This window comes from Dendrobates tinctorius, unplaced genomic scaffold, assembly GCF_039654945.1.
Source record: "Dendrobates tinctorius isolate UK_male_01 unplaced genomic scaffold, ASM3965494v1 ptg000035l, whole genome shotgun sequence".
NCBI classification, from domain to species: Eukaryota; Metazoa; Chordata; class Amphibia; order Anura; family Dendrobatidae; genus Dendrobates; species Dendrobates tinctorius.
In genome coordinates this window covers 45262479-45276446 of record NW_027361703.1, presented here as the reverse complement: position 1 = coordinate 45276446, position 13968 = coordinate 45262479, and the positions used below count along the sequence as shown (strand labels likewise).

The 13968-nt window shown below is 46.5% G+C and overlaps 1 protein-coding gene across 2 annotated transcripts in view; it reads left to right on the top strand.

The window, feature by feature from the left end:
• MOV10L1 (Mov10 like RNA helicase 1) overlaps positions 1-13968 on the top strand; it is a 260035-nt gene that overhangs the window by 105895 nt on the left and 140172 nt on the right. For both annotated transcript variants that reach the window (XM_073573462.1, XM_073573463.1), the window contains one exon: positions 2508-2698. In XM_073573462.1, the coding sequence (XP_073429563.1) occupies positions 2508-2698 (191 nt within the window). The remainder of the gene's footprint in view (positions 1-2507; positions 2699-13968) is intronic.

Below are 13968 nucleotides of genomic sequence, written 5' to 3'. Positions count from 1 at the left end.
ACAGAATGGCCAAGAGCAAGAGGACTCGGGTCCTGCCAGTGTTGCTGCTGCCGTTTCTTCATCCTCATCAGATGAGTTTGATTTCGAAAAGTATTTGGACGACATGGATCAGGCAAAGTGTTGCACCAGGGAAAAAGATTCCACTCCCATAGAAAACAGATTGACCATATTTCAATATTTTTCACTTGCGCTAAAAGAAGTAGAAGAGTTCAATCGTTCATCAAAACTGACTGTGCATGAGGCAATTCCTTTATACCCTGAAATTGTTAGAGATGTTGTCCATGTGCTTACGGCTTTGCCACCAACCCAAGTTAGAGTAGAGAGGTTGTTCTCTGGCCTTAAAATAATTAGGTCAGATTTGAGGTAATCTATGATGGAGGATCTGATGGAGGCGATACTATTTCTCAGAACAAACTCATAGACTGCACAAAAGTTATTCAGTATGTTTTTGTTGAAAACTGTTTTTTCCACTTACTGCATAAGTGTAAATATGCAAAAGTTTTTTTGTTCTAAAGTTGTATACCAATAAATGTTTTATGTTCTATCTAAATGGCTTGACTATTGTATCATAATAATGATTAAAATTTATGATGTAAATTTATCACTTAAACATGAGCCATGTATGAGGGAGTCGGTGTCATGGAATGTGAGGAGTTGGAGGTTTGGCTTACAGACTCCACAGCCCTGGTTTTTGTGGTAGGCAAGAGTCTGATATGCTGGTGTACAGAGTTCCAGAATAGGAGGGATGTGTGGGTGAGATCTTGTATGCGACTGCGATAAGAGGGAAGTAGAGAAAGAAATCTTGTGAGGATTGGAGGTTTCGTGCAGGTAAGTACTTGAAGACTAGGTCACAGATGTATGGAGGAGACAGGTTGTGGATTGCTTTGTATGCCATAGTTTGAGATTTGAACTGAAGTCTTTGGGCAATGGGGATCCAATGAAATGATTGACAGGAAGGAGAGGCCGGGGAATAGCGGAAGGATAGGTGGATTAGTCGGGCAGTGGAGTTTAGGGTAGATTGGAGGGATGTGAGAAAATATTAGAGGGGAGGCCACAAAGCAAGTGATTGCAGTAATCAAGGCAGCAGATAAGGGCATGTACTAGTGTTTTTACAGATTCTTGGTTGAGGAATGTACGGATGCGGAAGATATTTTTGAGTTGGAGTTGGCAGGAAGTGCAAAGGGCTTGGATGTGTGGTTTGAAGGAGAGATCAGAGTTAATGGTTACCCCGAGGCAGCGAGCTTGTGTGACTGGGGAGAGTTAGCAGTCATTTACTTTGATAGATAAGTTTCTGGGGGGAGTGGGGGGTTGAGTGAGATGGGGAAAGATGATGAACTCTGATTTGTCCATGTTAAGTTTAGAAAGCTAGCAGAGAACTGAAATATGAAATAGCAGACAGACATTGTGGGTTTCTGGTTAGTAAGGAGGTAATATCGGGTTCAGTGAACTTGATCTATGTGTCATCAGCATGGAAGCTATACTAAAAACCGTGGGACTCTTCAGTGCTGTCCCAGGCCGATGGTGTATATGTAGAAGAGCAGTGGTCCTAGAACTGAACCTTGGCACCGACAGGAGGCGAAATGAGGAGGTGGTGTGTGAGTAGGATACGCTGAATGCATGCAGCCATGTGACCGCCGGCTCTTACTGGGAAACCTGGGGAATAGTGACACAGAGTGCAGTCATACTCAGTGATTGTGAACTTTTGTCTTTAAGCCTGGACAACCCTTTTAAGCTAAAATTAAAGGAAACTTTTTGGGGAATGAGCACACAAAATCTTTTTCAGGTGGATTCTTCCTTGAACACACTTCAAAAAGCACTAAAGTAACGCCAAAAAGAATGAACATATTCATAGCAATGTAAAAAAGGATTTGCTCTGCATATGTTCTGTCTTTTTGAACGTCTTCAAACTGATTCATGCATCCAAAGCGGTGTTTTTGTGAAGCGTCTTTTGCAGAATCAACTCAGCTGGTACACCATGGTCTAAATGACAGTGTGTGTGTGTGTCCATACCCTTAGAGTGGCTTCATATACACACACAGATTCCGATTCATTAAAGCTTTTACACCCAAAAGAGTCATAAAAGTTTTGAAAAGTCGCAATTTTTTGGTGCAGTGTGCAAAATTTTTTACTTTGTGTTTTCACTTCACTTTGGATCAGCTCCACAAAAATCAACGGAGCTTGGAAGTAGTCAGGGCGGGTTTTCTATGTGTGTTTTTGAGTCACAGGCAGAATTGGATTTAAAATAAATAGGAAATATGATGGGATGTATTTTTCTTCTTTATGCTGCATAGACTTTTATGTTTGTCTCAAAACTGCCAGAAAACCTATTGTTTGTTTGCTCCTTATTTCCCCCAAAAAATACTGTATATGCAGTCATCTAGAAGGAATCTGGCTGCTGATTCACTACAGTGGGAGTCACCCGTTATGACATAATATTGTGACTATATTTAAACACAGAACATGTGATGTGCAAAATAACAGACGTCCTTTTTCTTTTTGTTTTCCAGGTGAGAGTGACAGCTTTCTATGGATTGACTGGTGTAATCGATGACGCTATATACTTCACATTTGATGCCATAAGACTTCCAGAAGGCTACAATCCTCAGCGAAATGACCTGGTCAATGTAGTAGTAGTAGAAAGTAACCAGTCTTGTTATGTATGGAGAGCACTTTGCATAGCACCAACTAAAAGAAATGGGTAAAGACTTCTAAAATTGTATTATTTTTATCCAATATGGTTTACACATAGAAATTCTGAATTTTATTTGGCTATTTTTCCTTCATGTGATTTGAAGGTCATGTACTGGTATGTGCTGTTACCAGTAGGAGGTTGACATTGCATTAAAGAGATTGTCCAGCGCTTCAATATTAACCCCTTACGACTTGCAAAAATTTCCTGCCCTGCTATTTCCTGTCACCTTGCTGTACCGCGCAGTGACAGAGTTAAGATGGTTGCTGTCTCTGACAGCAGACCATCCCTGCACGTTGCTTCGGAGAACTGTAAGGCCACCCCCAACTCCACGTGTCTGTGATCGCTGTGAGTGGCCGATCAATTCTGAGCAGCCAATCACAGTGATGTGACTGCAAAGTTGAAAATAAATTAAATCAATCTGACTTGCTGTGATTGGTGCGGTCTGAGATGTGCCCGGCGCTTTGCACTAAGCATTCATGCTCTTCCCATGGCCGCAACAGTATTGCTGCTGATCAGAGTCTGCACCAAGGGACTTTTTCTTTTTTCGGAAGTCGCAAGGTATGGAACGTCCGATTTTCTTGTAGAAAGAAAATAGTAGTTAGTTCAGAGTAGCTTTATAGGTAGGGAGGTAGTGCATTAGGGGAGCGAACGTTGCAGTAATAAGTGACGTCCGATTTTCTCTTCCAGAAAAATAAAAGCGTCGGGTAACTTCTTAGCTAGCACATTAGTAGAACGGACGTCGTAGTATTGTTCACGTCTGTTTTTCTTTTACACACACAAAGAGAATAATCACAGCGGAGTAAATTTATAGCTAGCTCACCAGTAAAAGCAACATTTACACACACATCCCCAGTGTTTTGAAGAATAAAATAAAAATGGCCCATTCATCAAGAAGACGCTGTTCACCAGAGGAGGTATGTGCTTTCCTTGCATCTGACACGGATTCAGGCAGTGAGGAAGATCCCACATTCCTCTACTTCTTTTCCTCCTCATCTAGTGAGGAGGGACCCCCAGCAAGGCAACCTAGGACCGAGGCAACCCCTTCAACAATCTATCGCGTATGGGCTCCACCCCACGAAAATTATCAGCCTGTTATTCCTGATTTTATGGGCAGCTCTGAAAACAATTTGAAGCTACACGCCTTACTGAAATTGACTTCTTCAGATTCTTTTTCAGCAAGAATATAATAAATCTTATGGTGACCCACACAAATTTGTATGCCCATCAATTAGTCACCAAAAAACCCACGTCAGATTTACACTTGTAAATGCAGCAGAAATTATGACATTTTGTGGCATTGTGTTGCATATGAGTATAGTCAAAAAACAGATCTTCGGCAATACTGGATATACTGTACAGCAAATCGAGATTCCGTATGGCCATAAGGACACGATTTGGCGCAATCCAAAAATATTTGCATCATAGTGATTCCAAATTTGATCTTCTGTGTAAAATTCAGCCAGTACTTGAACACTTCAGCAGTATATTTGCTGAAACGTATACACCCCAAAGGGACATCTGTATAGATGAATCTCTAGTTCATTTAAAAGGGAGGCTAAAATTATGACAATACCTGCCCAATTAGAGGGCCAGGTGCAGAATTACATTTTACAAGCTGTGCGATAGTACCTCACTGTACACCCACAGATTTATGGTCTGTGAAGGGAGGGACACTCATATTAACCCCCCCTGAATACCCCCCCTGTCCTAGGGTTTAGTGGAAAAATTTTGTGGGAATTCTTGCACCCACTACTGGATAAGATTTATCACTTCTACACAGATAACTTTTACACCAGTATCCCACTTTTCAAGACCCTCTTTGTCAGAGGTACAGTTGCATGCTGCACCTTGTGAAGAAATCAAAGAGGTTTCCCTAAACCATCAATTGGACAGCTGTTGAGAAGGGGCAAAAGCAGAGCCCTATGCAGCGACAACATGCTGGTAGTCAAGATGGATGCCTCATTTCGACCACCATACACCGTGACAACAGCTCCATGTCACCGTCTGACATACCACTATACAAGTCCCAAAGCCAGATTGTATCCTGGATTATAATAAATTCATGAGGTGGGGATTTAAATCTTTCAGATCAGGTCCTCAAGCCGTACTGTTCCATGTGAAAAGCTAAAGTATGGTACAAAAAGTTGGCTGTGCATATTGTACAGATGGCACTGTACAATGCTTGTGAGGTTTCAATATGCTGGAAATACGGGGACCTTCCTTCAGTTTCTGGAGGTAGTCATCAAGGCCCTAATGTTTGGCAGTCAAGAAGGTGAGCATCCCAGTACTCCTGAAACTGATGGTGCCCATATTGCACCAGGTCAACACTTTCCATATGATGTTCTCCACACAGCGAAAAAGAGAAGAACACAAAATATGTGCAAAGTATGCTCCAAGAGGTAAATATGAAAGGACACAACTTAACATTTTAATACCTGAATTACTCCTAAAAATTAACATTTATTGGATATACACTAAAAATAGATTATATATACTACTACTCCATCTTCTCATCCTCCCAATCCCCGGTGCGTCTTATGGTCTGAAAAATACAGTAGTTAAATCATTGTGAAATCTGGCCTTTGTGTTACAGTTGCTTCAAAGCGGACCACACTTCCATGAATTAATAAAATTTGGTTTTATCCTGTTTACACAACACATTTATACAATCTGATGTACTCCACAAAACTTACACATACCACCCAGTAAAATCAAAAGCATTATTATCATTATTATAACTATGCCTCTAGATAATTCCTTAAGAGGTGTAGTTTCCAAAAATGGGATCACTTTTGTGGGGTTTTCAATGTTTGGGAACATCAGTGGCTCTCAGAATGCAACATGGCAGCTGCAGATCATTCCTTCAAAGCTTTGGCTATCTAATACAATTGCAACCTGTTCTCACTTTCCTTACCAGCTCAATGTGATACTAAGTTGATTCCCAAGCAAAAGGTCACTGATTCGAATAGAGGAGCAGCCATGAAGATTTCCCAAGAAAAGGGAAACCACATCATCCAGCTTATCGGTATACTGTAGGTCTCTCAGCCAAGAAACTTGACAAACTATATAATGTGAGTATCATGACAGTTAGAACAATACAAAATGAAGTCTTTCCAACCGTTCAAAAGCCAAGAGGTGGACGTTCAGGCAAAATATTGGAGTCAACAAGTTGGCTCTTCTATCAGTTCTGGCACGACAAACACTGCAATGAAGTGGCTCATAAGTTAAAAGAAGCCCTCAAATTCAATACTGTCATAAGAAGTGTCTGCTCGAGTTTGCAAAAAAGTATGAAAAGTGGACACAGGTGATTTGGAACGATGCGACGAAGGTCAATAGACTGCCCTGATGGGTGAAAGCAGGTCTGAGATAAACAAGGGAGAAAGAGGCTTACGGACTGAAAATTGGAGGAACTATAAAGTTCGGTGGAGAAAGCCTTATGATATTGGGTTGTTTCACAGCCAAACGCATTGGATACTTGACCAGGATCAATGGTGGTCTCAGTGCTGAGCTATATGTGAGTATCCTACAAGACTAGTTACTTCGTACACTCAAGTACAATGGGTATAAAAAGGACAACGTGGTATTCCAGCAGGACAACGATCCTAAGCATAAGTTGATATTGATGAAATGTTTCAATAGCAATGAAGTAGAGGTGCTGGATTGGCCCCCACAGTCCCCAAACTTCAATCCAATTGAATAATTCTAATACTTATGGGTATATTTGAAGAAAAACTTTGGGAACATGTTTCAGATTTTGGCTGAGACATTCTTGGATCTGATCAGGATCATGCAGAGTAGGGTTCGGGCAGTGTTGAAAGGCAAAAGTGGATTTACAAAATACTAACAAAATAATAAAAATTACAATTTATTTATTTATTTTTTTTAGGAGCAAAACAATAACAATGCTACTCATATACTAAATAGATGCAAGTCAAATTTATGTACGAGAACAGTCAAACCCTCAAGTATCTCATCTGCGCATTAGCCCTATGGCAGATGTAGATTCATTCCATCCATGATCCTCTGGATGGCCAAACAATGATTTGGAGTTAGAATATGATGTGAAGTGTCTGATTCAGCCTTTGCAATGATTTTTCTGACGGACAGAGCAGAGTTATCTGGGCCACCAACAAATGCCCCAATAGTGTTCAAGATATACAGTTAGGTCCATATATATTTGGACAGAGACAACACTTTACTAATTTTGGTTCTAGACATTACCACAATGAGTTTTAAACAAAACAATTCAGATGCAGTTGAAGTTCAGACTTTCATTTGAGGGTATCCACATTAACATTGGATGAAGGGTTTAGGAGTTTCAGCTCCTTAACATGTGCCACCCTGTTTTTAAAGGGACCAAAAGTAATTGGACAGATTAAATAATTGTAAATAAAATGTTCATTTCTAGTACTTGGTTGAAAACCCTTTGTTAGCAATGACTGCCTGAAGTCTTGAACTCATGGACAACAGCAGACGCTGTGTTTCCTCCTTTTTGATGCTCTGCCAGGCCTTCACTGCGGTGGTTTTCAGTTGCTGCTTGTTTGTGGGCCTTTCTGTCTGAAGTTTAGTCTTTAACAAGTGAAATGCATGCTCAATTGGGTTGAGATCAGGTGACTAACTTGGCCATTCAAGAATATTCCACTTCTTTGCTTTAATAAACTCCTGGGTTGCTTTGGCTTTATGTTTTGGGTCATTGTCCATCTGTAGTATGAAACGACGACCAATCAGTTTGGCTGCATTTGGCTGGATCTGAGCACACAGTATGGCTCTGAATACCTCAGAATTCATTTGGCTGCTTCTGTCCTGTGTCACATCATCAATAAACACTAGTGACCCAATGCCACTGGCAGCCATGCATGCCCAAACCATCACACTGCCTCCGCCGTGTTTTACAGATGATGTGGTATGCTTTGGATCATGAGCTGTACCACGCGTTCGCCATACTTTTCGCTTTCCATCATTCTGGTAGAGGTTGATCTTGGTTTCATCTGTCCAAAGAATGTTCTTCCAGAACTGTGCTGGCTTTTTTAGATGTTTTTTAGCAAAGTCCAGTCTAGCCTTTTTATTCTTGATGCCTATGAGTGGCTTGCACCATGCAGTGAACCCTCTGTATTTAATTTCATGCAGTCTTCTCTTTATGTTAGATTTGGATATTGATACGCCTACCTCCTGGAGAGTGTTGTTCACTTGGTTGGCTGTTGTGAAGGGGTTTTTCTTCACCATGGACATCAGGGCTGTGGAGTCGGTAAGCCAAACCTGCGACTCCGACTCCTCAATTTCCCTTACTCCGACTCCACGACTCCGACTCCCACATATATTGCTTATATTTAAGTGAAAAATTTATTGTAGTACAATGGGCAGCACGGTGGCTCAGTGGTTCGAATCCCACCAAGGACAACATCTGCAAGGAGTTTGTATGTTCTCCCCGTGTTTGCGTGGGTTTCCTCCGGGCACTCCGGTTTCCTCCCACACTCCAAAGACATACTGAAAGGGAATTTAGATTGTGAGCCCCATCGGGGACAGTGATGAAAAATGTGTGCAAACTGTAAAGCGCTGCGGAATATGTTAGCGCTATACAAAAATAAAGATTATTATTATTATAATGTGAACATCAGACATTTAATCATTTCTATGATCCAATAATCAAGATATTTAGATAGAACATAATATCTATTTATTGGAATACAACTTTAGAACACAAAAAACTGTAATAAATTGTAAATATGTAATACACTCTATACATGTACATGTATACGGTACAGACCAAAGTTTGGACACACCTTCTCATTCAAAGAGTTTTCTTTATTTTCAAGACTATGAAATTGTAGATTCATTCTGAAGGCATCAAAACAATGAATTAACACATGTGGAATTATATAATTAAAGTGTGAAACAACTGAAAATATGTCTTATATTCTAGATTCTTCAAAGTAGCCACCTTTTGCTTTGATTACTGCTTTGCACACTCTTGGCATTCTCTTGATGAGCTTCAAGTGGTAGTCACCAGAAATGGTCTTCCAACAGTCTTGAAGGAGTTCCCAGAGATGCTTAGCACTTGTTGGCCCTTTTGCCTCCACTCTGCTGTCCAGCTCACCCCAAACCATCTTGATTGGGTTCAGGTCTGGTGACTGTTGAGGCCAGGTCATCTGGTGTAGCACCCCATCACTCTCCTTCTTGGTCAAATAGCCCTTACACAGCCTGGAGGTGTGTTTGAGGCCATTGTCTTGTTGAAAAATAAATGATGGTCCAACAAAACACAAACCGGATGGAATAGCATGCCGCTGCAAGATGCTGTGGTAGCCATGCTGGTTCAGTATGCCTTCAATATTGAATAAATCCCAAACAGTGTCACCAGCAAAGCACCCCCACACCATCACACCACCTCCTCCATGCTTCACGGTGGGAACCAGGCATGTAGAGTCCATCCGCTCACCTTTTCTGTGTCGCACAAAGACATGGTGGTTGGAACCAAAGATCTCAAATTTGGACATCAGACCAAAGCACAGATTTCCACTGGTCTAATGTCCATTCCTTGTGTTCTCTAGCCAAAACAAGTCTCTTCTGCTTGTTGCCTGTCCTTAGCAGTGGTTTCCTAGCAGCTATTTTACCATGAAGGCCTGCTGCACAAAGTCTCCTCTTAACAGTTGTTGTAGAGATGTGTCTGCTGCTAGAACTCTGTGTGGCATTGACCTGGTCTCTATTCTGAGCTGCTGTTAATCTGCGATTTCTGAGGCTGGTGACTAGGATGAACTTATCCTCCGCAGCAGAGGTGACTCTTGGTCTTCCTTTCCTGGAGCGGTCCTCATGTGAGCCAGTTTCTTTGTAGCACTTGATGGTTTTTCCCAATGCACTTGGGGACACTTTCAAAGTTTTCCCAATTTTTCGGACTGACTAACCTTCATTTCTTAAAGTAATGATGGCCACTCGTTTTTCTCCTTCGTCTCATTGGGGGACACAGAGACTGTGGGTGTGTGCTTCTGCCGTCTGGAGGCTGACACTAAGTATACAAAAAAAGAGTTAGCTCCTCCTCCGCCGCATACACCCTCGCCCCCAGACCGGGCGTAACTCAGTTTTTGCTTAGTGTCTGATGGAGGCACACGCAGTCTGGAGCTCCAGACTAGGTTTTTTTTTTTTTTTTTTTTTTTTTTTCCCCTTTCTTTGAAGATAAGACAGGGGCGACGGATCCTATAGAGAGGGTCCGATCTCCCCAAATCACCAACGGGCGACCACGTGTGAGTAGTCCTCCACGTGTTTTCTCTCCCGCACCGAGGGACACATCTGGGACTTTTCCCCAGACAACCATTTTTCTTTTTTATTTTGTAAAGAGGGGCAACGCATCCTGATGAGAGGATTCGATTTCCCCATGAGCTACAACGGGCGAGCACGTGTGAGCGATGGACGATCCCCAACGGACTCCACGTTTTTGTTCCTCTCCTGCAACGCGGGATTTCAGGTTGGCCCCTTCCACCCCTAGGTAGTGACACCAGGGGTGCAGTTGGAGGCGCAGGTGAGCCAGGGGATCGAAGCATCCACCCCCAGTAGCCTCCCCCTCCCCGCCCAGGGATGGGGTTGAGAGCACCCCAAGAGAGCCCCCCGGCGGCAGGCTCACCTTTGTTTGTAGGGTCACCCCCCGGAACGGGACCCTCCAGAAGGCGCCGCGGGGCTGTCTGTTCCCCCGCCCGACGGGGTTACTTCTCACGGGGCCCGACTCTCTCCCCGGTGGAACCCGGTGCGAGTAGTGCCACATGCGGCAGCAGACGCTCTGCGGCCAGAAGTCCCGCCGGCGGCCGCGGTCCCCGCGGTATGGGGAGATCCGCGAGGCCTGCCCGCCCCTTCCGGTGGAGCGCGCGCCCTCCTCCCCCTCCTCGCAGGTCCCCGCCGGAGTACGGCTGAAGCTCCGCCGGCGGCCGCGGTCCCCGCTGTATGGGGAGGGCCGCGAGTTCCGCGCCCGCCCGCCGCTTCTGGTGGGGGCCGGAAGCCCCGCCCACTGGCTTCCGGCGGCACGGGGAGCGCGGCGGGCGCGCACAGTGACCAGAGGCTCCCGCCCTCCTCCCCCTCCTCGCATTTCCTCGCCGGAGTGTGGTCGGAAACCCCGCCGCCTCTCTCCAAAGTGCACCGCAGTGCCCCCGGCGAGTAACGGCACGTGAAGGAACAGGTGTGCAAAGCAGCTCGTCCACGTCTCAGGGTTTTCGCTGCATCCAGAGCACCCCGTGGAAGAGGGGGGACGTTACCGGTGGGTGAGTGCAACCCCGTTTCGAGTGCCGCACTGGTTGTCAAGGAAGGGGTTACCCTCCTCCTCCTACCCTACCCTGCAATATGTCTGGCAAAGGGAAAGCTCACTCTTTCCTATACGCTGTTTGCGTTTCCTGTGGGGTCAGGCTGCCTAAGGCGCAGCCAGGTAAATTTTGCGAAGCCTGTGAGTCGGAGCGAGCCCAGGAGCCCCCCATTGTTGCAGAGCCCAGGGGTCAGGACCCCCCAGAATGGGCAGTGTCTTTATCGCATTCTATGATGTCCCTTACGAAGGCAATTGAGTCCCTTCGGGGCCCGGGCAGGGTCAAGGATGGTGGTCTGCCAGCGGAAGACAGCTCGTCCACGTCTCAGGACCCTTCGTCCGTTAGGGGCCGCTCCAGCACCAGACAAGCTCATGGTAAGAGAGCTCGTTCTCCGTCGGCCGGGCCCTCTGGGGAGTCGGCGGCGATTTTTAGGGCATCTCGTTCCCTGTCGCCAAGCTCAGGAAGCGATCAGGACGAGGGCGAGGAGGAGGAAGAGGAAGCCTGGAATCCAGAAAGCCTGGGATACCAGGACTCGGTGGACAGCCTCATTGAGGCGGTCAACCAGACTTTAGAGATCGAGGATGATGTGTCCACGGCCTCAGGTCACAAGGTCTCCTTCAAGAAAACCAGGCGTCCGCATAGAAGGTTTGCCACACATCCGGAGTTCGAGGAGCTAGTCCAGAAACATAGGGAACACCCGGATAAGCGCTTTGCAATGCAAAAGGCGCTGCAAGCAAAGTATCCGTTCCCTCCTGAACTCCATAAAGGGTGGGTGGAGTCGCCAGTAGTGGACCCACCGGTGTCACGTTTAGCATCAAGATCGCTATTGTCGATACCCAGCGGTTCTTCTATTAAGGACCCAACTGATCGCCTCATAGAGGGGCTTGCCCGCTCAGTGTATGAGGCAGCAGGGTCGGCTCTGGCCCCCTCCTTTGCGGCTACCTGGGTGGCTAAGGCCATGGTTTCATGGGCAGACACTCTGCATAGGGCCCTCCAAGACAGGGATCTGCCCGCGGAAATCTTGGAGGTGACAAATCAGATATCAGGAGAGAGTGATTATCTCGTCGGCGCCGCTCTGGATGCGGCCGAGTGTTCTGCTGTGGCAGCAGCAAATGCGATCGCCGTAAGGCGAGCATTATGGCTGAGATTATGGAAAGCGGATTCTATCTCTAAAAAATCCTTGACCTCATTGCCTTTTCAAGGCAATCGATTGTTCGGTGAAAAGCTTGATAAACTTATCTCAGAAGCCACAGGGGGGAAGAGTAGTTTTCTACCGCAGCAGAAGAGTTGGCCGGCATTCAGGCAGACGCAGAGGCGTTTTCGGCCCTTTCGTAGCTCCTGGAGGTGGACTTCGGCCAGGGCATCCACCTCCGCAAATGATGGTCAGATTAGAGAAAGGCAAGTTTCTTACAGGGCCAATCCGCTGGGTAGAGGCCGGGGCCGTTTGCCCAGAGCGAGGGGGGCCAGATCACAAAAGCCTCCAGCAAAATGACTCGAGGCACTTCGTACCTACGGACGACAGAGTGGGCGGACGCCTACTAAGGTTCAGCCACGTTTGGGTCGCAGTGGCACGCGACGCTTGGGTGGCAGAACTGATATCGTCCGGGTACAAGATAGAGTTTGTCGGACTCCCGCCATGGCGTTTCTTCCGTTCCCGGCTCTCCGGAACAGAATCGCAGGCGGAAGGTCTGTTGCAGGCTATAATGACGCTACAGCGCAACGGGGTCATTGTCCCAGTGCCGAAAAGCGAAGAGACGCAAGGTTTTTACTCCAACCTGTTTTCAGTCCCCAAAAAGGACGGGACAGTAAGGCCAGTACTGGATTTAAAGATCCTGAACAAGTTTATCAGGGTCAGGCGATTCCGGATGGAATCCCTCCGTTCGGTCATTTCAGCCATGGATCCAGGGGAATTCCTGGCCTCGATCGATGTGCAGGATGCATATCTACACATCCCGATTTTTCCTCCACACCAGAGGTTCCTGCGTTTTGCGATCGGAGGGCGACATTTCCAATTTGTTGCTCTGCCCTTCGGTCTGGCCACTGCCCCCAGAGTCTTTATAAAGATAATGGCGGTGGTTATGGCCATCCTGCATGCTCGGGGCATAACGGTACTACCCTACCTGGACGACCTTTTGGTAAAGGGGCCGTCGTTTCAGGCGTGCCAAGAGAATGTCGGTATCACTCTGGATACCCTGGCCCGCCTAGGTTGGCTGATCAATCGGAACAAGTCGTCCTTGGTTCCGGCTCAGAGAATCGTATTTCTAGGCATGATTTTCGACACCTCCCAGGGGCTGGTGATCCTCCCTCAGGACAAGGCGCAAAGGATCAAACAGGGGGTACGGAACCTTCTTCAGCCGGGCTTCAGATCCATCCGGTACGGCATGAGTGTGTTGGGCAGAATGGTGGCGGCGATGGAGGCAATCCCGTTTGCCCAGTTCCATCTCCGTCCGCTTCAACATGCGCTCTTGTCAGCATGGGACCGAAGGCTGCTTTCCCTCAATCATCGGTGCAGTTTGTCTCCACCGGTCCGACGGTCACTCCAGTGGTGGACTCGCGACTCGTCTCTGGTTCAGGGGAAACCCTTTCCCCCGGAACAGTGGTTGGTGGTGACGACCGATGCAAGCCTGCAGGGTTGGGGTGCAGTTTTCCAGAGTCACACAGCCCAGGGGCGGTGGTCCTTTCGGGAGGTAATTCTCCCGATCAACATTCTGGAGATACGGGCAATACGATTGGCCCTGCAACATTTTCAGCGTTGGCTGACAAACCGGCCGGTGCGCGTTCAGTCGGACAATGCTACAGCGGTAGCGTATGTGAACCATCAGGGGGGCACGCGCAGCCAGGCAGCCATGCGCGAGGTCGGGCTGGTACTGCGTTGGGCCGAGAAAAACCACGTGGTAATTTCAGCGGTGCACATTCCGGGAATCGAAAACTGGGCGGCGGATTTTCTCAGCCGACAGGGGGTCGCGGCAGGGGAGTGGTCCCTGCACCCCGAGGTTTTTCAAC